Source organism: Elgaria multicarinata, chromosome 13 (genome assembly GCF_023053635.1).
Source record: "Elgaria multicarinata webbii isolate HBS135686 ecotype San Diego chromosome 13, rElgMul1.1.pri, whole genome shotgun sequence".
NCBI classification, from domain to species: domain Eukaryota; kingdom Metazoa; phylum Chordata; class Lepidosauria; order Squamata; family Anguidae; genus Elgaria; species Elgaria multicarinata.
Window position 1 is genome coordinate 17,226,532 of NC_086183.1, and position 24,470 is coordinate 17,251,001.

The following is a 24,470-nucleotide window of genomic DNA, read 5'->3' on the forward strand; positions in this document are numbered from 1 at the left end:
GAGTAGTGAACAAGCGGGAGTGAGCAAGCGTACAACCGGCCACCTGCCCTCCCCCACTGAGTTAAACAACCCAAGGATGCTTTGTCCCTGGGTTGTTTGTCGTGATGTCCAAACCCAGAATCTTAGGTTGTTGGTGCGGAGAGACAACGTAGCCTTAAAACCCAAGAACAAACCATCCAGGTTCGGACATCATGATATATCACACAGGGACAGAGCAGGAGTAATCAGGAGGTGAGAACTAGCACGCGCAGTTCATTGCTGCTTCATTCCCAACAGCTCACAGCTTAACAAATCATGGGTTTTTTCGACATGTGAACCGAGTCAATGTGATTTTAAAGGGGTTGGGGAAGAGTCTGATAAAAAGTACCAGCTTTTCCACCACCACCTCCAACACACACACACACGACATCGGAATTTATCATCCATTTCCATTTGTAAGCAAAGATTTTCACACGACAGAGTGGGAACGGTTGAAGAGGGAATCTTATAAGGCAAGAAGCAAACAGGCCCTTGAGAAAGAAATCCATCCACTGAGCAGCTTCCAATGTGGCTCTCCTTCAGCGGCCTAGTCGTGGGCTCAGGCATTCACTGATGGATAAAGCGGCCACCATCACAAAATCCATTTCATCCTATATACACACGTCTGCTCTTGGCAATGGCCAATGTCACATGGCCACGTGACAGGAAGGGAATAAAAACAGCATCCATGGGGCCCCTGGTGAAGAGTCAGATACTGGAACCCGTTTCCATGACAACCTCCCTGCTGTCACCCCTGATAGGCTCCCTGGTTGTCTCCAAAAGCCTATCGGAAGATTCCCCCCGGCTTTCCAGTTTTGCATAGTTGACTAGGCCAATGTGGTCAAGTCTAGGCCAGCTCCTGTGTCTCCTGTCTTTGACTGGGGCTACTAGCACCACCCCTGGCTGGCCAAGATCCAGGGACTTGGAGTGACCCGAATTAGGGATCTGAGTGTCCGAACTGAATTCTCTCTTTGTGCATTCAGGGTGCAAGAGCTTTTCGATGGAGGTGGCAGAGGGAGAGTCGCTATTCATATCAATAACTACGTGGTTGCCTTTCAGGTCCTCTCTTATGGGAGCCACACTATTGCATCCTGGGAGGAGAGTCCAGGAGAGCCTGAGCATCTCCTCTTTCTCCTCTGGCAACCTCACACGACTGCCTTCCACATCCTGGACAACCAAACGAGAAACACCCCTGTTTTCGAGAAGACAGTTGTTGAGCTTAATGAGAGGCAGCGACAGGGCGGTGACAGCCGAGGAGATGACCGACTCAGCTCCATGAGTAAAGGAGAGGCCAAGGTCCTCTGGCAGGGCATTGCCAGAATCTGAGTGGACGCTCAGGAGGGAAAGGGAAGGCGAGACGCTCTTGTGGTGGAGGAACTGGGTGGTGGCCTGGAGCCTGTTTGAGCTGTAGCTGTTGGGCCATTTCTTCACAGGGCTGGAGCAAGACTGGAAGCCACTGGAAGAGAGGTCCACCTCATAGCAACCTTCGAATCCTTCTGCACTGGCCTGGGGGCTGGATGGGATGGGCCTCCTTTGAAAGTAACTGCTTGCTTGGCTCGTGTCTGGTGGGAGCTTCAAGCTCATGGAGTAGAGTTCCCTCTGCATCAACAAGCGGGTCTCCATGTCTCTGTTCTCGTAAAGCATAGTGTTGGCACAGATGAAGATGAACAACCCAATGCCCATGATGACGGGCCCAATGAGCTTCAGCTTCTCGCCATGAGGGAAAGGGTGGGGGTGGGGAGAGACCCTCACTTCCTTCTTGATCTCATCTGTGGCGTTGAAGTTCCCCGGCCTGCTAGCTCCAGACTTCGTACGGTGTGGCCAGTACCCGATGACGGCAATGATCATGCCCACCAGGACCACCGAGACGCCCACCATCACAAAGGCCCCTGAAGGAGAGCGCATGCGGAGCTGCCCCTTCACGGTCACCTCGGAGGACGCCTTGCGCCGGAACCTGCGCCTGTGCCATCGGGAAGGGGCGGCGGGTCCGGCTGGCTTCTTCCCTGATGGGTTGTGATTCTTCATGGCTCTTTGGGCCTCAGCACCACCAGCTGCTGCCGGCCTCGTCATCACTTCGCCCACAGTCCATCTTAGAGGGAGAGAAAAAGAGAAGGGGTTAACTAGCCGAAGGGACGGACACCCACAAAGAAATGGCTTACAGGCCCTTCTCATTCAGTGAGAAAAGGAGGACTGGTCAGAAGACTTCCTGCAACCACTGCAGGAAAATGGGTGACGGTTTCCCAACTATAAGCTCCACCCACCAACCTACAGCCACTCGTAAACTACAGGCTGTTCACCATTTGTGATTCCATCCATTAGAATGTCCCGGAGAAGGGAGACCTCACTTTTAGCACTTGGGAGTCCTGGCTTCAAATCCCAACCTAGTTCTGAAGTTTCTTGGGTGGTCTTTGGCCAGTCACTCCATCTCTCTCTCTCTCTGCCTAATCTACCTCACAAGCATTTGGTGAAGATAAACGGAAGGGAGGAGAAGCTTTTAGACTTCCCCTAAGTTGCTTTGGGAGAGCACAGGACCAAAATAAATCGCCCATCTCATTCCTCCAAGGCAAAACCATCCATCCCAGTGACAAGGGAAGTGCCCCAATCCAAAACCAAGAAGGATTTTATCCAAAGGTGCTGTATAAAGCCTTTTTCTTGTGTTTTCTTTTAAACACCGGCAGCTGTGACATGGTTTAAGCTGTCAATCTCCTCCTCTGAGATGCTAAAACACACACGGGATGTAAAATGGTTCCACAGCATGGTCTGAAAGTGTGTCATGCAGCAACACAGGAAGCTGCTTTATAATGAGTCAGACCGTTGGACCATCTAACCCAGCAGTTCTCAACCTGTGGGTCGTGACCCCTTTGGGGGTTGAACGACCCTTTCACAGGGGTCGCCTAAGACCATCGGAAAAAACATATTTCCGAAGGTCTTAGGAACCGAGACACCGCTCCTCTATCCGTCTCCAGGAGGGTCCGCCCACATGCAGATACGCAACAAAAATAATTTTATGGTTGGGGGTCATCACAACATGAGGAACTGTATTAAAGGGTCGTGGCATTAGGAAGGTTGAGAACCACTGATCTAACCCAATATTGTCGACACTGACTGGCAGCAGCTCTCCATGGTTTTAAGCAGATGTTTTTCCAACCCTGCTTAGAGATGTTGGGAACTGAACCTGGAACCTTGGCATGCAAAGCCTGAGCTGCTTCCTTTCTACTATCAGCCCAAGATATTTTCATGCCCAGTTGCACACACCTAAATCTGGATCCAACCTGTTTCGTTTATTTATAAACTTATTTTAAAAGTGGATCCTATGTTGCAGGGGGAGGCTCAAGGTGGCCCCCAGATTTGCAAAAGTTTCTAGAAGCTCCACTTAGAGCTAATCGAGATGCACAAAGGACAGCCACCAGCAAATCCCGACGTAAACCTCTCCTTTCCATTTTAATCGCTTGAAGGTGTTATTAGCCTCCCGGGGAAGGCATTAAGCATACCAGAATGATGATGAAAAGCATGTTCCTGCTGAAAAACTGTCAAGCTATGACAATTTCTATGTAGGAGATTTTGCAGAAAGGGAGGAAAAAAGGAAAAAAAGATGACATTTCAAAGAAATCGCAGAGGGGGGGGGACCCTCAACTAATCTTTCAGCAACAAGAATTTAAGCCATGCTGATGGAGCTACCCCTGTGGCTAACCTTTGTCCCTTCCAGGTGCTTGTGAGCAAAAATAAGAATAAAATAAAAAAATACCAGGCATTTTAAAGCTGGCCTTCAAATTTTCCAGAGATTATGATTTTGTCATCCCCCCAGCCCAGTTGCCCCACTTCAATTGCTTCTAATGTGCCCACTGCTGAGGATAACTAATTTTAATTACCATCAGAGATGTGACCTACCTTATCAAGTCGCATTAAGCTGCTGAATCTCCTAACGGCAACATTGGTGGGACCAACTCTCTCTGCAGAGGCCACCAGTGAGGGAGGAAGCAGCAGCCAGGCACCTCTCCACCGTGCCTGGGTCCAACTCCAGCTGAGAGCCCCCTCCCTCCTGCTACCAACTGTCTCTGGAGAGGCCACCAGTGAGGGAGGAAGCAGCAGCCAGGCACCTCTCCACCGTGCCTGGGTCCAGCTCCAGCTGAGAGCCCCCTCCCTCCTGCTACCAACTCTCTCTGCAGAGGCCACCAGTGAGGGAGGAAGCAGCAGCCAGGCACCTCTCCACCGTGCCTGGGTCCAACTCCAGCTGAGAGCCCCCTCCCTCCTGCTACCAACTGTCTCTGGAGAGGCCACCAGTGAGGGAGGAAGCAGCAGCCAGGCACCTCTCCACCGTGCCTGGGTCCAGCTCCAGCTGAGAGCCCCCTCCCTCCTGCTGTCACCTGTAACTGCTGAACTTTCCAACTAAGATTGTAGTGCCTGAGTTTGCTTTCCTTTTCCCCCTCCTCCTCCTCCCTCCCAATCCCCTTTCCTTTTGTGTCATGTCTTTTAGATTGTAAGCCTGTGGGCAGGGACTGTCAAGAAATACTTTTGTAAGCCGCCATGAGAGCCTTTTTTGGCTGAATGGCGGCATAAAAATCCTTAAATAAATAAATAAATAAATAAACCCCATCTGAATTTTTCTGCAAGACCTGCTTGGACTTGGTGCCGTTGAAAACTCTCAAGAGTTGCTATGTTAAACGAGGACAGGCTGCACCCTGGATGAACTCATTCCTCTCAATGGGATGTGCGGGAATTTCACGCCCATTTATCGGCCTTTTCTGGGTCTCTTTCATCCTCTTCTTGCTTAATTTGCTGTTCTCCATCCTCTTACAAAAGGCTTGATAGTAGCCAGGGGCTTGCAGGGATGGAGAATTAATTCTTCGGACCCTGTAAGGAGCCAACCCTCAGTGGAAGTAGTGTAATGTTGATTTTGTTAGTAATTCATTTATTTTGAGTCAAAATAAAAGTGTGTATGTGTGAAAGGAAAATTAAAAGTAGCTGGTACTTAAAAGTAATGTAAACTTACTTTTATTAGCATCTTATGCTGGGTCAGATTTTATTTTATTTATTACATATTTATACTGCCCATCTGCCAAAGCTCTCTGGGCAGTTCACAATTAAAACCATAATACACAGAGGTCAAAGTTTAAAACTATAAAAAAATGTATAAAACAAGAAAAAGTTATAATCCAGGGAAAGCTTGTCTAAAAAGATGTGTTTTCAGGAGGCGTTTGAAAGATGTTATATTTGTTATGCTGGTATTAACATTCAAAGCCCTAAACAGCTTGGGGCCAAGTTATTTGAAGGAACGCCTCCTCCCATATGTACCTGCCCGACCTTAAGATCATCCACAGGGGTCCTTATCCATGAGTCCCTGCCAAAGGAAGTGAGGCAGGTGGCTACCAGGAAGAGAGCCTTTTCTGCTGTGGCAACCAGGCTGTAGAATGAGCTCCCTAGAGAAGTTCGCCTGGCACCTACATTACACCCTTTCCAGTGCCACGTGAAGACCTTTTTTATTTTCCCAGTATTTCAAGCAATTTAATATCCTAGTCTTTTTGCTCTGCTATTTTAAATTTGTATTTAAATCGCTGCCTTGCTGCTCAGTTTTATTCTGGTCGTACTTTTCTATTAGGGTTTTAAGCTTTCATACTATATTTTATGCTGTATTCATGGTTTAACTTTTGGGAACCGCCCAGAGTTTCAGCTATTAAGTGGCTAGAAATGAAATGAAATAAACAAGTTTTCCCAGAGTTGATAAATGATCTCTGTGAAAATGATCTTATAGTCCACAGTTCCGAAATAACCACTAAATAACCCCTGAAGACTGCTTTACAAGGTTATATGGCAGGCGTAATCTATCTGGAAGTTTTCTTATGCAAGCCTCAGTGGAATGGATGAGCGCTGTGGAAGAGTTAGTGGTCTGGTGGAGCTCCCATTCATTTCAATGGAGCTTGTGCAGGAGAACTTGCCACAAGGCACCAAGCAGCAGAAAGGCCCCCTGCACACATTCCATTGAAACGAATGGGCATTGTGAAAGAGATAGTGTTCTTGTGGAGTCCCCATTCATTTTAATGGAGCTTATGCAGGAAAACTTGCATCAGGGGACCACCCAGCAAGAAGTTCTCCTGCACAAGCGCCATCAGAATGAATGGGATAGGCACGAGAACACTAACTCTGCCACAATTCGCATTCATTTCAGTGGGGTTTGCACAGGAGAACTCCTTGTTGGTTTGCACTTCATAGTTATTAACTGCTGTAAAGCTATTCATCACACCCGACCATGGCCTTCGCAGGCATGTTATTTAGGCAGTATACATGTGGTATGGTATCCCATGCTGTGATTAGTTCCTGGTTCACCACAGCCTTGGAGCTGGACACCTGCCAGTGGTGGAGTGATAGACTGAAGTCCCAGATTTGACAGTTCACCCGAATAGACACACAGAGTTTATGCAATGGAAGGTACCAGGCAACAGAAACGTTCACTCCACATTATAAATATTGATTAAAAATTTAGTATACATTGTTAAAACTTCCTAAAAACATCCTAAAAGCATCCTAAAATTCCACTGGATGGGCCTGCCAGAAGAGATCACTCTTTATAGCTTTCTTAAATGCTAAAAGACTGTTAAGTTGACAAATCTCCTCTGGCAGGCCATTTCACAGTCTGGGAGCAGCAGAAGAGAAGGTCCTCTGGGTAATACCTGCCAACCTAGTTTTGGCTGGCTGAAGGAAATTCTTCCCAGAGGACCTGAGTGTGTGGGGCAGATTGTATGGGAGAAGGCGATCCTGCAGGTAGCCTGGACCCAAACCATGTAGGGCTTTAAAGGTGATAACCAACACTTTATACCCAACTAACTGGCAACCAAGACCCTCCAATGGGAAAGCTGGATTTCAGAATGCCCCTCCTCCCTCCTGGGGGTTCATTCTGGACATATTTGAAAGAAAAACTACAAACATGTTACATTATTTCTAGGGCACAGCACAGATTAAACCTTCCCCATGACCAGACACAACAACCAGTGTCCTGAAAAATCTTATACCAACGGAGAAATCAGCCCATGAAGTTTAACTCCAGCAAAGTTTACGGAAAGAAAACAGATAATATCTGTACAACTGCTGCAGGTTACTCCTCAAATTTTAAACTTCTATATATTAGCCATTTGTTACCCCTTCTACCTCAAAATCGGCATGGACCATCCGCAGACTGACCTCTCCTATAATTACAATGTTCAGAGCAATCCTCTCAGCCATTTTCTGTGTATAAGCCAAAGAACCCACTGCCCCCCTAATTTCTGGTTAAAATGGCGGAATGTGATTCGTCCGACTTACCCTTAACATAGGGCCACAGTTGTGGCCTTATTATATGTAGGCCATAACCTTGAGGGAAATCAGCTAAAGCCTATTAGATATTATAAGAGATGAATATCTTGATGGAAAACAGTGGAGGAATAATGTAAACACCTTGTATTTGACCCATGCTGGGGGTGGAATCAATGTGACATCTGAAAGCAACATTCATTTCTCTGGCAGTAATAAAGTTCAAATAAAAAAGAGCAAAAGACAACTTAACTCAGAGCTAGGGAAGGCGGTTCTCTGTACAGAGTTCAGGATCTTGATTTTATTATTAGAATTCCCAAGAAAGGTTACATAAACCCATACGTAATTTCTAGGACTCTTTGACATTGTCACTCACGTTAACTGATTCATACCATATTTTAGCAAGGCATATTCGACCTTGCTAAATATAAACTCAGCAAAGGAGGTTGCTTTCAATGGCCATTTGTGATCCACCCCCAAATCCTGCCCACCTCTATAAATTGAATTGTTCACTCTGCACTGCCCCAGTGCTGCATTTGAGGGGGGGGGCATTGTAACAACTCATGAGCTGAGAGACGCAACAAAATTTAAATGTTATTAGCATCACAGAACACAGTGACAGCTCAGTTCCTTGGCTGGGACTTTGAGAGCTTAAGCCTTCAGTTTTTGTGAGAAATGTTTTTCAGATTTTTTTTTTTTTTGTGGAACATTTCCCTAATCCAGAGCATCAAAGTTTTGAGGCTTTATCTACAGTCTCCTACCATTAAAACACTCTTCAAATTCATATATTAAACTGGAGAGGACTGGAAACGGCCAAAGATTTTATGTGAGCAGCAAGAAGGACGGGAATTGAATAGCCATGCAAATTCCTCTACAGCAAAGCTGGGGGAACCCATGGCCATGGAGAAATAGTTGGAATCCAACTCCCATAACCATTAGGCAGGGTGCCCATATGAAAAGGAGGACAGGGCTCCTGTATCTTTAACAGTTGTATTGAAAAGGGAATTTCAGCAGGTGTCATTTGTATATATGGGGAACCTGGTGAAATTTCCTCTTTGTCACAACAGTTAAAGCTGCAGGTGCCCTGCCCTTTTAAATCTGGTCACTCTAATATATATAGCTCCTGCACCTTTAACTGTTGTGATGAAGAGGGAATTTCACCAGGTTCCCCATATATACAAATGACACCTGCTGAAATTTCCTTTTCTATGCAACTGTTAAAGTTACAGGAGTCCTGTCCTCCTTTTCATATGGTCACCCTACATTAGGACTGAAGGGAGTTGGAGTCCAACAACATTTAGAGTAGGGTGACCATATGAAAAGGAGGACAGGGCTCCTGTATCTTTAACAGTTGTATTGAAAAGGGAGTTTCAGCAGGTGTCATTTGTATATATGGAGAACCTGGTGAAATTTCCTCTTCATCACAGCAGTTAAAGCTGCAGGTGCCCTGCCCTCTTTTAAATCTGGTCACTCTAGTATAGGTGCTGCAGCTTTAACTGCTGTGATGAAGAGGGAATTTCACCAGGTTCTCCATATATACAAATGATACCTACTGAACTTCCCTTTTCTATGCAACTGTTAAAGATACAGGAGCCCTGTCCTCCTTTTCATATGGTCACCCTAATTTAGAGGGCCGTGGCTTCCTCACCCCCTGCTCTACATATCTGTTTCCAAAGGCTTGCTGGGGAAGATGATTTGCTTTAATCGACTCAGAGATCTGCAACTAGGGAGAAGGCTATCAATGGCTCCTAGTCCTGATCGCGATGTTCTATCTCCAGTATCAGAGGCAGCTGGTTGGCCATTGTGTGAACAGAAATGCTGGGCTAGATGGACCCTTGGTCTGATCCAGCTCAGTTCTCGTGTTCTTTGCGATGGGGGAACATGCAGTGTTTGAGCCAAATTCCTCCTCAAAGCTCGGTTCACTTTGTTTGCGTTCCTGAAAGTGAACATCCTTTTCCCCCTTGAATTGGAGAAAAATGCACATTTTCGATTGTGAAAAATGTGCGTTTTAAAAAAACGTGCACCAAAATGTACACTTTCCCGCCATTCAGTAAAGCATGAAGAATCCACCTTTTCCCAAAATGTGCATTTTTCAAACAGGCTTGCAAGTTCAGAAAGGTGTACACATTTTCTCCCCGCTTGCATTTGGGGGATGTGAATGGGGCTTGTTTGAATGTCTTGCTAACAGAAATGAAAACCTCATCCATCCCGGACTGCAGTGATGGCCCTGATCCGTATGCGGACAAAAGAAAGTATTTCTTCATGAAGTGCACAGTAAGTGAAAAGATGGGATTTTCCGCCACAAGATGTAGTGATGGCTCCCAATTCAGAGGAATTGAAAGACGACTGGACAAATTCATGGAGAAGAAGGCTATCAATGGTCCTGAGGGTGATGTGCTACCTCGAGTATATGAGGCCCAGTTTGGGGCAAAAGGCAGGATACAAACAAACAAACATAATAATAATAATAATAATAATAATAATAATAATAATAATAATAATAACAACAACAACAACAATAATAATAATAATATACTAGTGCTGGGCTGAAAATTTCTGTTATTCCATTTTCAGGGGAAATGAAAACTGGGTGGTAGAAAGAGAGATAGTGAAAAGTAGGGGCAGAGAGAGAGAAGAGGGTAGAAGAAAAAGCAAGAGAGAGGGGGGGGAGCAAAGAGAGAGAGATTGGGCAGCAGTAAGAGAGTGATAAAGGGTAACCTCATTCACCTTTGGCTCCAGTCCCACACACCACTGGCTTTGGCCACGGCAAGCATGCACTCTCCCAACCAAATACACCTGAGTGCATGTGCTCCTCAACAGTACAAAGGTTAATTAATTAATTAATTAATTACATTTCTATACCGCCCAATAGCCGGAGCTCTCTGGGCAGTTCACAAAAATTAAAAATATCCAAAGTATAAAACAACAGTATAAAACAATACTATAAAAGGTTCAGTGACACCAAGAGGGCCACATAAGAAGAGCCTGCTGGATCAGACCGAGGATCCATCTAGTCCAGCACTCTGTTCACACAGTGGCCAACCAGCTGTTGACCATGGACCAACAAAGCAGGGCATGGTGCAACAGCACCCTCCCACCCATGTTCCCCAGCAGCTGGTGCACACAGGCTTAATGCCTCAAATACCGGAGATAGCACACAACCTTCAGGGCCAGTAGGGAAAGCCTTCTCCTCCAAGAATTTATCCAACCCCCATTTAAAGCCATCCAAATTGGTGGCCATCACCACATCTCGTGATAGTGAATTCCGTAATCCTAATACCTCTCAAGCAACCACACCGTGCCTGCCTCTGTTTTTACAGAACGGATATACAGCCTAGCACCTGCTCTCGGAGACTTCCCACAAAGCACGTGGGTGGCTTGCTGCCGGACAGCACATACACACCATCCCCCAATTCCACAGAGTAACAGGTACAGAATACGCCAGGGGGGTTGTTTTTTTGTTTTTGTGGGAGACAGGGAACTCCAACGTTTCTCATTGCTGGGCAGATGAAAAGTCTCAAAAAGCAGCAGGCGTCAGTACAACTAATAGAAGGTTATCTTCAAGAAAACCCTCATCCTTAGGACCAAGCGAAATGTCTGATTGCATTTCATGTAAGTGGGCTGTCGTCATTGTTGTGGTGGTTGTTAAATAGCAACCGCAGGGCAGATACATGAAACGTGCCCTGAACTGTGTGTTCTGCAGGCTCAGATTAAGCCAAAGAAAAATTGTAACTGCTTTATTTATAGCTCCGTTAATGTGGAGGCAGATTCAAGATTCAAACACCTACAGCCCTGTGTAAGGAAACAAAAATGCAAGAGAATTGCACTTAGACAATTTCAATCGGAGAGATGTGCTCCAGGAAAGAGAACTTGGGACCATAAAGGAAGCTTCATTTTCTATTCCTTATCCTCTTTTTAAAATTGCATTTATATCTCGCTTTTTTTCCTCTAAGGAATCCACGGTAGCATACACAATCCTCCTCCCCTCCGTTTTATCCTCAAAACAACAACCCTGCTGGGCTGAGAGTATGTGACTGGCCCAAAGCCACCCGCTGAGCATCCATGGCCAAGTAGGGACTAGAACCCGGATCTCCCAACTCCCAGTCCAACACTCTAACCATCACACCACACTTATCTAATGACCCACCCATGAGGAATTTTTCATAGCAAGCACACCCTGGTTTGTGGCTGCTGTGAAAAATTCCATATTGGGGAATTTTGGCTTATGAAGAAGACATACTCGCGTCTGAACAGAAAAGCCCAGGAACAAATGAAGGAGCAGCTGAGATTTCCGACTAGGACGGCTCAGACTGAGGTGTTGCTCGCTTTCCCAGTCTGCTCCTGTAGAAAGGAGAACTTGAAACTCTTGCGGAGAAGCTGCAGCGTGTGCTTTGTGCTTCTCTTTCTCTGTTCTTGTTCAGAGCCTTTTAGACAAGCAAAGAAAAGACCAAAAGGGTCACTTCACCCTCCTGGCTTCTCACCTTGGAGAGCTCCTTTACAGTTCTGACTGAAACCCAGAGCAGATTCACTGCCCCAATGACATCGGACCCACCAGCCTACATTGAGTGCTACGAACATAGATAGCTGTCTCATTCCAGGTGAGACTGTTTCTTCATCTAGCAAGCATCAGCTGCTGTGACAGGGAGCAGTAATCCAGGATTTCAGGTCTTTCTACATTACGTGTTATCTGAAGAAGCCAGAAACCGAATCTGGGTCCTTGTGCATGAAACCCATTTGCTCTTTCCACTGAGCTATGATCAAACAAGCCCAGGAGGGTGCAAACGCTGGCAAGCATACAACACAGACCCCAAAAGGAGAGCACCATCTCAGGATGCAAAGATTGTATTTATGGAATGCCCAATGCGTTTCTGCCTCCTATTTCATCTTTTTAAGGACTTTTTCAAGGGGTTATGAAAATGTCCACAGAGATTCTCATAACAAAATATCTCCTGCTGTCATTCACTGGCAACTTGGCCAGTTGTTGTGTTTCTCAGAACACTCCTGCTTTCGATGGGAGGCAAATGACGAGGCTTGCTAAGTAATCCACAAAGCTTTTATTAAGCAACAAACATCTCTTCCACCTGAAGAGAGTCTAATCTCTTGGAAACTTCCCCCTAGGCAAAACTATGCAAACTAAGCAAGGCAATTGTCCGCTCAAGAAGAATAGGAAGCTACTTCCCAAACGCCCGTAACTTCAGAGAGCCTGGTGTGGAGGCAGGTTCTGGCGCAATCCTAGTCGGACTGACTTTCCCATGCCTTCCTTCCGCTCCGTGCATTTGAGCTTCCAGTGGACCCTAGCATCAGCTAGCATGTCAGGATGCTCTTCTCCAGAAGAAAGCTCACTTCCCACTGAGTGTGTAGGATTTGGCCTTGAGGAGATAAGCTCTGGAGAGGGCTGACTCCCAGCTGGGGTATCGCCTGTGAGAGCTTCCTCCCCGACTGGTACAAGCTGGCTGGTGTCTGGTGCCTCCTCCTCTATTTTCGAATCTGATTCTGATTGATTACCTAAAACACCTTCTCCCAAAACAGGGGCTGTAGGGTTAGACATGACACCAGTGATGACAGTATGACATTCATGTACATTATCTCCCAACTCACCCCATAGCTGATGCACTTTGGACCGTTTATAAAGATCAAAAACCCTTTAAGGTGCAGTATGCAAACTTTAGAAAACCATTGGTATAAAAACACATAACCAGATAAGAAAGACACATGCAATCTAAAAACAACTTTGAGCAATCACACTTAAGATGAATCTAGGCCCTGATTAAAATTCATAATCTGAAATGCATCTAAAAAAAAAGAAAAGAGATTGTAGAGCTGGAAAAAGTTCAGAAAAGGACAACTAAAATGATCAAGGGGCTGGAGCATCCCCCTTGTGGGGGAAGATTACAACAGCTAGGATTCTTTAGCTTGGGAAAAAAGGAGGTTAAGGGGAGACATGATAGAGGTGTACAAAATTATACATGATACGGAGAAAGTAGATAGGGAGACATTTTTCTCCCCCTCTCATAATACTAGAACCCAGGGTCATCCTATGAAGCTGATTGGTGGGAGATTCAAGGACATATATAAGGAAGTACTTCTTCACACAGCACATATTTAAACTATGGAATTCACTACCACAAGAAGTAGCGATGGCCACCAATTTGGATGGCTTTAAAAGGGGGTGGAATACATTCCTGGAAAAGAAGGCTATCAATGGCTACTAGTCCTGATGGTTATGTGACACCTCCAGTATCAGAGGCAGTATGCCTATAAACACCATCTGCTAGGAAACATGGGTGGGAGAGCGCTGTTGCACCTATGTCCTGCTTGTGAGTTCCTGGTCAACAGCTGGTTGACTACTATGTGAACTGAATGCTGGACTATTTGGATGCTTGGTCTGATCCAGCAGGGCTCTTACGTTCTTATATGCTTCCAAATGCCTGAGAAAAGAGAACAATGCCAAAAAGATAATAATGAAGCAATGTGGCCTCGGTAGCAGATCTGGGATTGAAATGATCCAAAGAAAGCCAAGAGGAAGTCCTGAAATGGTTAGGAAGTGGAGCTGCCTTTACAGGAGAAGCTCCAAAGTGAAAAAGTTGGCAGCGTTTTGTGATTTGTGACACAACTGGGGCTCGCTCGCTCCCTCCCTCCCTCCCTCCCTCCCTCTCCCTCTGTTTGTCAGTGAAACTGCCTCTTTTGTGCAGCAGGACTCAAGCCACAAGTCGCCACACAGGAGCAATCAGCTCAGAGATTTGTGCGGGAAAGATGACTGTCCTGCCGCTCCCCTACATCAGTGAGAATTCCTGGGCTCGTTTCCTATCTCCGTCTACCATGTCTTGACTCTGACACTTCTGGCAAGATTTATTCTGTGGCCATCTTCTGAAAGCCTGCTGAAAGATTGCGTGCACAGAACAGGATTCAAAGAACTGGTGGAATCCCACCCACGCTACGATGCCAGCTCTAGTGACCCTGGTACTTTTGTTGTACGTTAACACCAGAAACCTGCAGCCAAAGGACTGGCAGCTCAGTTCAAAACCAAATTCAACCCCCCTTCCCACCCTGTGTTTCTTGACTCACATCATTGCTCAGTTAGGGTTGCATTGTCGCGATGCTACAATGACGTAAGTAGCATCACCCCCCAGTCAGAATCCATCCGTCCTAGTTATTATTACGTTTATTATCACATTTATATCCCACCATTTTTCCTCTTGCAAGGAACTCAAGGTGATTTACACGGTCCTCCTCTTCTCCATTTTTATCCTCACAACAACCCTGTGAGGTAAGTTAGGCTAAGAGTCAGTGAATGGCCCAATATCACCCAGTGAGCCTCCTAGGCAAGTGGGGACTAGAACCAGGGCCTCAGCTAGACCTAGCAGACCAGTGGCATGGAGGGGTGAAGATCTCGCAATATTTTTATTGTGAGATCTCCCCCTCTGTTCACATGTGGCGTGCGATGACCTCAGAGGGAGAGGCGTCGCGGCTGCCATTTTGTTTTGTTTTTAAAGAGATAGGAGCACATGAGCACTCGTGCACAAGGTAAGTCCTTTTTTTTAAAAAAAAAATCCCTGCTCCCCCCACCCCACCCCACCCCCGATGCGTGGGTCCCAGCTCCTCGCGAGGAACTGCGAGGAGCCAGGACAAACTGTGATGTCCAGCCACACATTCCGCGGTCTTGGGCTCAGCCCGAGACTGCAGAAAAACTGGGCCTAAGGTGTAGGGCCATATCCCATGTGGACGCACATGGACGATCCCGGGGATTGCCCTGGGATAAAGCCCCGTCTAGCTAAGGTCCAGATCTCCTAAGGCCCGGTCCAACACTCTAACTGCTACACCACAACTGGTTCTCTATGCAAGGGTAGACAACATGATGCCCTTCAGATGTTTTGGACTACAACTCCCATAACCACTGGCCATTGACCCTGTTAGCTGGGGCTGATGAGAGTTGTAGTCCGGGACATCTGGGAGACACCGGGTCGCCAGTGCCTACCATACAGTAATTAAGCCTATGCACTTGTCACTGTGATACACATATATCCTTCTCCCCCGATCTATTTCATCTTTCTGTGACACCATCTACTGTGACCCATGGTTTGGGTCCAGACTACCTGCGGGATCGCTTTCTCCCGTACAATCCGCCCCGCACACTCAGGTCCTCTTGGGAAAAATCTACTTCAGTCAGCAAAGGCTAGGCTGAAAACCATAACCCAGAGGACCTTCTCTTCTGCTGCTCCCAGACTGTGGAATGGCCTGCCGGAGGAGACTCGTCAACTTAACAGTCTACTAGCATTCAAGAAAGCTATAAAGACTGATCTCCTCCGGCAGGCCTATCCAGTGGAATTTTAAGATGTTTTAAAATGTTTTTAGGATGTTTTAAACAATGTATATTATGTTTTAATTGAGTATTATGTATTTTATCGTTTATTGTTGTTCTCCGCCTCGATCAAAGTGGAGAGGTGGGCAAGAAATAAATTTATTATTATTGTTGTTGTTGTTATTATTATTATTATGTTAGGGTCAGGTTTGATCCACTTATGAGTCCCGACCCACTAGCTGAAGACCAATAGCTGAGATTTCTTCCAAAAGAGACTATGCACAACTTTGAAAGCAAGGAAGACCCTTTCACCTGCTTGGTGTATTTTTAAAAATTTATTTTAGCGATGGGGGAGATAATTTGGTTTGGTCCCCATTTCTAAGTGAACTGACCTAATTTGCACTTCTGGGACTAATATGAGGATCATAACATAGTCATCCCTTGAACTTTACACTTCTCTGAATTCTTTGATGAATCTCTTGGCTCAAAAATTGCATACAACCATGTAAATATTAGGGAAAGTTGCATACAAAAATGCAATAAATAATGCATTTTCTTCATCATCATCATCATCATCATCATCATCATCATCATCATCATCTCAGACTGATATGTAAACTGGACAGACCAGATTTATGACTGAGTATATGTGAAATTGACCTCGGCCAGATCTAGACTGTTTCATCCACCCCTAATTCTTTTCTATGACAGAGGCAGCAAGCTGAGCAATGCAGGCAACTGCTAATTACGGAGCCTGTAATTCCCCCCCTCCCCCACAATTTCCACACTGCTAATTAAACTCATCCCTCCGGCTGGGAAATGGGACCACAGCCTCTCAGAAGCAGGAGGTCACAAAATGAGTTGGCCACCTAAAAGCCATAACGTTCCGTGTGATCCAGTTTCTACCAAGACTACAGAAACATGCCAAGTAGTTTTTCTCACCACTTGGGTTTCTTCAGAAATGAGGACACCTCTGCAGTGCTCATCTCTTCAGAGAAGCTTAAGGGCAAATCATGTATATACATGACCAGGCAGAGCCTTAGATCCTCCTCCTAGCAGAAAACCTATTGCCGCTAATTCTGAATGGATGAGTCTTATGCTAGTAACCATGCTTGACAGGTGAGAACATCCTTGACAGGTGATAAGGATGGCAGACAGGAGGCCAAGCAAGTTGAGTTTATCGAGATTTGATCTCATGCTTCTTTAAATTTTAGCAAAAAGCCATCCTGAGCTACAGAGCACAATCCTGACTGGGACAAAGGTGCTGAGGGAGGGGAACTGAACCCTTTTCTCCCATGTTGTTTTCCAAATGAAAATCCCTCTCCAAACCTGCTTTTTGCTTCGTTAGGGGAAACTGACATGCACAGTCTGTATACAGCATACTGTGATTTGGAGCAGAACATTTTCCATTTCTAAAAAATGCATTGTTTCATAACGTTAATTAAAAACACAATGAATGGATATAATGGAATGCCAGTTTCAGAGCTGGCATTAACTTGTTTTTTCAGGTGACTACCCTTAGAAAGCATGTTGGATCCCAATTTAGTCATACTTAGAGTAGACACATTTAAATCAGTGAGACTTCAGTTAATCATGACTAATTTAAGTCCCATTGATTTCAGTGGGTCTACTCTAGGCATGACTAATTCTGGATCCAACCCCATAAATATTAAATACAGTACATATACGTTTCCAAACAGGTGGGGAAGGATAAACTTGGGGATAAATAAAAAACCAAATGATACGTAATTCAAACATGCTAATTCAGATTCCAATTGTTTTTGCAGAGGTATGCAGCTTGGTGCCCTCCAGATGTTTTGGATTACAACTCACATCAGCTCCAGCCACCATGGTCATTGGTAAAGGATATGGGGAGCTGTAGTTCAAAACATCGGGAGGGCACCAACTCACCTACCCCTGATTAAGGCCATTGGAAAAAATTCTAGAAAATGTAACTATGTCCTTAAGTACAGGGTTGCTCTTGGTCTTTACAAATAGTTAGTGCAGGGGCCCTGATCAAGATGGGGGGTATCTCCATTGGGAAGGCAGCCATACTTCCTTGGCAATACACATATTCCTTGTGTTTTTTGTGCATGGACACATTCCCATCCTGCAGCCCATCAACATGTGTGTGTATGTGGGGAGCTGAAAAATTCCCAAAGGGAGGGACCTTCAAGGGACGTGAAAACATTCATGGAATGTCACCATGTGGTTTGACCCAGCACTACTAAAAATAAAAGCTGGAAATTACTAGTATATTTGAAGAAAATCATAGGAATGTAGAAGGCTGCTTTAGAACAGGGTCTGTTCAGACAACACATTAAGCCATGGGTAGGCTGCTAACCTTTTGCAGCAAATGGATAGTGAGCATGTTGAAACCATGGTTATGTAGCCACTATGGTTAGGAATGGTTCATATGACATGCTAAGTCATGGTTCACATGACACGCTAAAGGATAACGTTTAGCTCAAAAATGCTTAACCACCATGGGTTAGCATGTTGTCTGAACAGGGTCATAGAGTCAAACCATTGGTCTATCTCCCTCAGTATTGTCTACACCAGCGGTGGGCAGAGGTGAGGCTTCTGGTGATGTCCTTTTCTTTAAATAAAGCCTCTACAGCCGCAACCTTCTGCTCACTCCTGCTCTGCTATGACTGACAGTGGATCTCCAGGGATCTCAGACAGGACCCATTCTCAGTCCTCCCTACTTGGAGATCCTGGGGATTGAACCAGTAACCTTCCACATGCAAAGATATTGCTCTACCACTGAGCTGCAGCCCTTTGAGTATCATCTTCCATCTTGGTAGGCAGCAAGGACTGGAGCCCAGGGGAGCCAGGGGATGCAAGGCCAGGCTGATGCTGCAGCCTCCCTCAATCCAGGCCATGACTGCAGTGCAGTGGTGGAATTTGGGGGCAGAGAGATTCCAGCCCTGCCTTCCCCATCCAGGGGTGTTACAACTGCAACCCCCATCATGCTGGCTTGGGATCTAGGGCTGATGAGGACTTGTGGTCCAATACATCGGAAAGACAGTAGGTTGGGGAAGTTTGTTTGTTTATTTATTTATTTAAAACATTTGTATCCCACCCTATATCACTAGGATCTCAGGGTGGCATACAGATAAAATTACACAATATAAAACAATAAATATACATAGATAAAAACATCTTACACCATTAATCAAGCTAAAACCAGTATAGAATTTAAAAGCAGTAAAAGCAATTAAAACAGTTAAAACAATGTGCGAGCTTGGTAAATTTAACCATTAAAGGCTTTGTTAAAAAGCCATGTTTTTACAGCTTGGTGCCAGTCGGGCCTCCAAGGGGAGGGCATTCCACCATCAGGGTGCCACCACAGAGAAAGCCCTCTCCCATGCCTCACCATAGCGTATGTCTTGTGTTGGTGGGATGCGGAGGAGGGCTCCTCCAACAGATCTCAAGTCTTGGGCAAGCATATGTAAGGAGAGGCACTCCCTCAAGTATTGAGGTCCCAAGCGTCATTACCAACACCTTGGATTCTGACCAGATGTGTAAAGGCAGCCAGTGCAATTCCTTTTAGACTGGTGTTATGTGGTCTCTGTAAGATAGGGTGACCATATGAAAAGGAGGACAGGGCTCCTGTATCTTTAACAGTTGTATTGAAAAGGGAAGTTCAGCAGGTGTCATTTGTATACAGTATATGGAGAACCTGGTGAAATTTCCTCTTCATCACCACAGTTAAAGCTGCTGGTGCCCTGCCCTCTTTTAAATCTGGTCACTCTAGTATAGCTCCTGCAGCTTTAACTGTGGTGATGAAGAGGGAATTTCACCAGGTTCCCCATATATACAAATGACACCTGTTAAAATTGACTTTTCTATGCAACTGTTAAAGATACAGGAGCCCTGTCCTCCTTTTCATATGGTCACCCTATGTAAGAAGTTTAGTTGAAGGCATCCCTGTGCCATTTATTAGAAATGTCAATGTGCCTGCAAGAACTCATGAACATCTATAATAATAAAAGATGATATGTGTGTGTGTGTGTGTGTGTGTGTGTGGGTGGGTGGGTGGGTGTGGGCTGGTGGCTCCGATTTTGTTGGGGCTACGAATCCATTCTGGGTTGCAGTCAAAGCCAGCCAGAATGTAAAAGGAGCTATCCAAGGTACTGAATCCATTTCAGGGCTAGGGTTCAGCACCTTAGATTTCTCCTTTAGCATTCTGGCTGGTTCTGAGTGAAACCCAGAATAGATCCACAGCCCCGCTGAAATGGGAGCCACCAGCTTCCACTGGTCAGTCCCATGGCTCCAAAATCATGAGACCTAGACACGTGAAGGTTGGCATACCTATTAAGTGAGCTCCAGGGAGTTTGTAGTCCAATGCTTCTGGAGGATACCAGGTTGGGGAACCCTGATCCTTCCCTATCCCTGGCCCTTTCCCATGTGCCTTTGCAAAGCACGCGCTCTCCCCCACTGAGCCAAGTTGTTATTATTATTTTTCATCCTTGTAAATTGACGTCACACTGATGAAATAATGAGAATAAAAATGTTCACTGTATAATAAACAGCGGGGAATGGCGTGACTCATATTTTCTTGATAATCTCTCAAGTGGCTTTGTAACTATTTTGCCCTGCAAAGCTCATCCACATTTTTATTGCATTACAAGATGCAATATGAGAAGAATGCTGAAAAATGCAGTTTGGGAGTTCTGACGGGGCGGTTGCTTCAAGGGAGACTCTTACAAACTCCAGATATACAAAGAACCAATTGGATCACAGTTGAAGAATCTTGTGCTCAATATGGGGCAGGGAGGGGTGGAGAGAAGTTCCTGCAACAATCTTTGGGCAAATAAATGTTGGCCCATCTGTTTAAAATTAATACAGATTATTCAGTACAAGGACAGAATTAAGAAGATGGAAAGAACTGATGTGCTAAATCATCCCCCCGCCCCCCCAAAAAAACTGAGAAAATAAATGGGGGGGGAGTGGTTCACATGGTTGGATCAAAGTGACTGTGCATTAAGTATATTGGGATATTCAATAACAGAGGTCGTAGCTGGCAGACTAATTAAATTCACCTTCCCCACCCTAGTGTTCTTCCTATGTCTTGGACATTTCCTACAAGCCCCAGCCGACATGGCTCCCATTGGTCATGGTCAGTCATTCTAAGTCTGCACCAGCAAAACTGCAGCCAGTATGGATATAATCATTGGAAGATTGTCCTTCAAGTAGCATGGTCATTAGCCAGCATAGCTGTTCATCATGCTGGCTGAAGATGGTGGGGGTTGTAATTCAAGACTTCAGAAAGGCAGCAGGTTGGGGAAAGCTGACTTAAAGGATTTCATATAACAAGTCCAGGAAAGTCTACCACCTAAGATGCCGAAGAGCTTCTGCAAGTCAGGAATGACAATAGTGGTCTACAGGTAAGTCAAAAATCAAACTCAGTGACCTGGTTCACACAACATGACAAGCCAGAGCATGGACTGAATATAGGCTGAGTGTGGGTTGTGTAGGGTGACCATATGAAAAGGACAGGGCTCCCGTATCTTTAACAGTTGTATTGAAAAGGAAATTTCAGCAGGTGTCATTTGTATATATGGGGAACCTGGGGAAATTTCCTCTCATCACAACAGTTAAAGCTGCAGGTGCCCTGCCCTCTTTTAAATCTAGTCACTCTAGTATAGCTCCTGCACCTTTAACTGTTGTGATGAAGACGGAATTTCATCAGGTTCTCCATAAATACAAATGACACCTGCTGAAATGCCCTTTTCTATGCAATTGTTAAAGATACAAGAGTCCTGTCCTCCTTTTCATATGGTCACCCTAGGGTTGTGGTTCATTCAGCCATGGGTTGTTGTTGAATCGTGGACTGTTATTTTGTGTAACCCAGCCATGCTAACAAACCATGATTTGTTAACCATGAATAACCCACAGTTCACAGCCCAACATCAGACCATGGGTTCTCTTGGAGAACCCAAGAAGGCAGGATTGTGCAGAGTTTACACAGCATAGCAACCCACAGTTCAACAACAACCCATTGTTCAATGGTGACCCGTACTCTGGCTTGTCATGTTGTGTGAACAGAGCCAGTATAAATAGGGTGACCATATGAAAAGGAGGACAGGGCTCCTGTATCTTTAACAGTTGTATTGAAAAGGGAATTTCAGCAGGTGTCATTTGTATATATGGAGAACCTGGTGAAATTTCCTCTTCATCACAACAGTTAAAGCTGCAGGAGCTATACTAGAGTGACCAGATTTAAAAGAGGGCAGGGCAGCTGCAGCTTTAACTGTTGTGATGAAGAGGAAATTTACCAGGTTCTCCATATATACAAAGGACACCTGCTGAAATTCCCTTTTCAATACAACTGTTAAAGATACAGGAGCCCTGTCCTCCTTTTCATATGGTCACCCTAATTCATGCAATTCCTCATGGTGCAAATGGTGTCCAGCAGGAGAAGCAACCTGGGCCTCTCCAGATGTTTTTTTTTTTTGGCCACAATTCCCATTATCCCCCTGCCGCCTGGGCAAGCTGGCTGGGGCTTATGGGAGTTGCAGTCCTGCATATCTGGAGAGCATCACCTACGCCTGGCATGCTGTACTGTCTAGAATCATAGAATAGTAGAGTTGGAAGGGGCCTACAAGGCCATCGAATCCAACCCCCTGCTCAATGCAGGAATCCACCCTAAAGCATCCCTGACAGATGGTTGTCCAGCTGCCTCTTGAATGCAGTTTGGCCCTTAGCAGAAGAGAGACATAAGTAATATTTCCATGAGTCAGATCACTCCATTTTGCCTAATGGACTAGGTCATTTAAAGAATGTAGATGCCGTTCTGCCCCAAACAGTGTTTGAGCACAGAATACTGGGAAGGAATTACACATACAGCTGGTTTTACTAGGTTACTCTCTGACACCATCTTGAACCCGGCTGCACATTTCTTGGGGATTGAAAAGTCCTTTCTCCGTGCATTTAAATCTCGTTTATCAACAGCGGATGGATAAATGCCAAAAGAGCTGTTTTTCTCTCTCTCCCTGGGCACGACGCTGCCTCCTCCTCCTCATTTAAAACCATGAAATGTTACTTACAGACACTCCTGCGTTCCCACTAGCCCTATAAAACTTTCTCTTTTTAAAAAAAGAAACATGTTTTGTTAGCAAGCCAAGGATCTGGATTGATGAATTTGCATTCACTCCCTGCCTTTCCATCAAAAGAATTAAGCTTAGGCTGAGCCTCCTCCTTTCCCCAGACCCAAAAAGAATGGCTTGAGGATCCTGTTGAAAGGAAGACGGGGGAAGCCCCCACTTGCTGCCTTTTATTCTCTGGCCCAACTGAGCCAAACCATTCAAAAACAAGATTCTGCATTGGGAGAATAAGTCCAGCAAAATAACCCCCCCCTCACTGCCTTGCCTTTAATCCTTGCAACCAGCCACACAATCCAGGCTTTTGTACCTGTGTATGTGATTTACAGCACAATCCTAAGCATGTCTACTCAGAAGGCAGTCCTATGGTGTTCAGTAAGATTTCCTCCCAGGGAAGTGTGTGTAGGATTGCAGCAAAAGTTAACACACAGCGCAGTGCAACAGGATCTTCACCCCAACCCCCTCATTACATACTCCTAGGAATCTAATTTTGCGGCAATCAAGGGAGCGATTAGAATTTATTTTAGCACGGGACATTTTCTTCTTACTACGAACTCACCAGGTGCTTTTGCACCCTGAGAAATAGTTGGAAGTCAACGGACAAAACAGCCACGGGGAAATCCAGTCGAAAGAGCGACTTACCCTTTGCAAGGGAGACCTCCTCCACCGCATCCTTCCTCTTGTGATTGTGTTTGTTTTGTTTTGCTGATCTTCTTTCCTGGCAATTATTTCCCAGACACCTGGATGGTGATGATCTCCTGGCTTGGAAGACGGCGGGGAGAACTGCTCAGAAATGCAGCTTTCCAGCTTGCTGGTTCATGGGCCATCTGAAGACAAATATGGAAGGGAGGGGAAGGGACAGGCTTGTAACCGCAGCTCCAGTCCTTTTCTTTTGCAGAGAGAGAGAGAGAGAGGAGGAGGAAAAGGAGGAAGAGGAGAAGACTCCAGACTTGGTTGGGCAAGTTTTCTTGTTGGTCACATCAAGAGCCACAAGAACAAAACCGGCACATGTACAGGAGAAGTCACACTGGCTCTCCCAAGGCACATGGCTAGGGCTCCCTCTGAGACACCCAGTACCAGTTCAAAATAAAGGGGCATCTGGGGAACATCCGTACCTCGTTACACCACTCAAACCCCCTGGGATTCTTCAGTTGGGGTGGGGGTGCTTTCGTTCTGGGCATCTTTGCGATACTTCTTCAAGGTGGCTGGCTGGCTGGGGGTTCTCTGATCTACGAAGATGAGTATGCTTATTGTAAAAGGGAGGGGTCATTTTGTATTCAAGGGTCTCTCTCTCTCTCCCCCCCCCCCCTCTGTTTTGTGGGACTCTGGGAGACGTTTGATGGTTTGAAATAGCTCCCGTGCTATTTGTTTATTCATCCAGCTACCGATTCCTACTTTTTAAAGGATGGGGGGTGGGGGAGAGAGAAAGAACGCAGAGAAGAGGTAACAAACCTTCTAAAACCCATCTCTTCTCTCTCTCGATCTCTCCCCCCCCCCTCCGCCTTTCAACCAAGTCCTGCAGCTTCTCCTCTTCCCGCCTGGGTACCCCGAGCAACGTCCCATAAAAGACCGACTCTCGCCACGACGAGGTGCCAAAGGAAGTTGGAACACAGCGAGGAAGGAGGGCCACGATCCTCAGGGCACGGAGCTCGCCACCCCTCCCTTCCTCCCTCTCCTCTCTCGACTCCTTCCCCTTTCTCGATCCCCCCCTCCCCGGGGTAATAATTACCTTGCGCCACGCTGTCGGGCTCCCCACAGTCCGG

The 24,470-nt window shown here is 45.8% G+C and overlaps 1 protein-coding gene across 1 annotated transcript; it reads right to left on the bottom strand.

The window, feature by feature from the left end:
* Positions 1–475: 475 nt before the first annotated feature.
* TMEM200B (transmembrane protein 200B) lies at positions 476–24,470 on the bottom strand. The gene is made up of 3 exons (XM_063140310.1): positions 24,437–24,470; positions 23,350–23,534; positions 476–2,107 (listed from the first exon to the last, which is right to left on the bottom strand). Exon 3 carries the CDS (start codon positions 2,086–2,088, stop codon positions 727–729), a length of 1,362 nt encoding a protein of 453 aa, XP_062996380.1. The 5' UTR covers positions 2,089–2,107; positions 23,350–23,534; positions 24,437–24,470; the 3' UTR covers positions 476–726.

What these genes read in the sequence shown, in the direction of transcription:
- TMEM200B (XM_063140310.1), bottom strand. Translation starts at nt 2,088, where the DNA reads ATGACGAGGCCGGCAGCAGCTGGTGGTGCTGAGGCCCAAAGAGCCATG.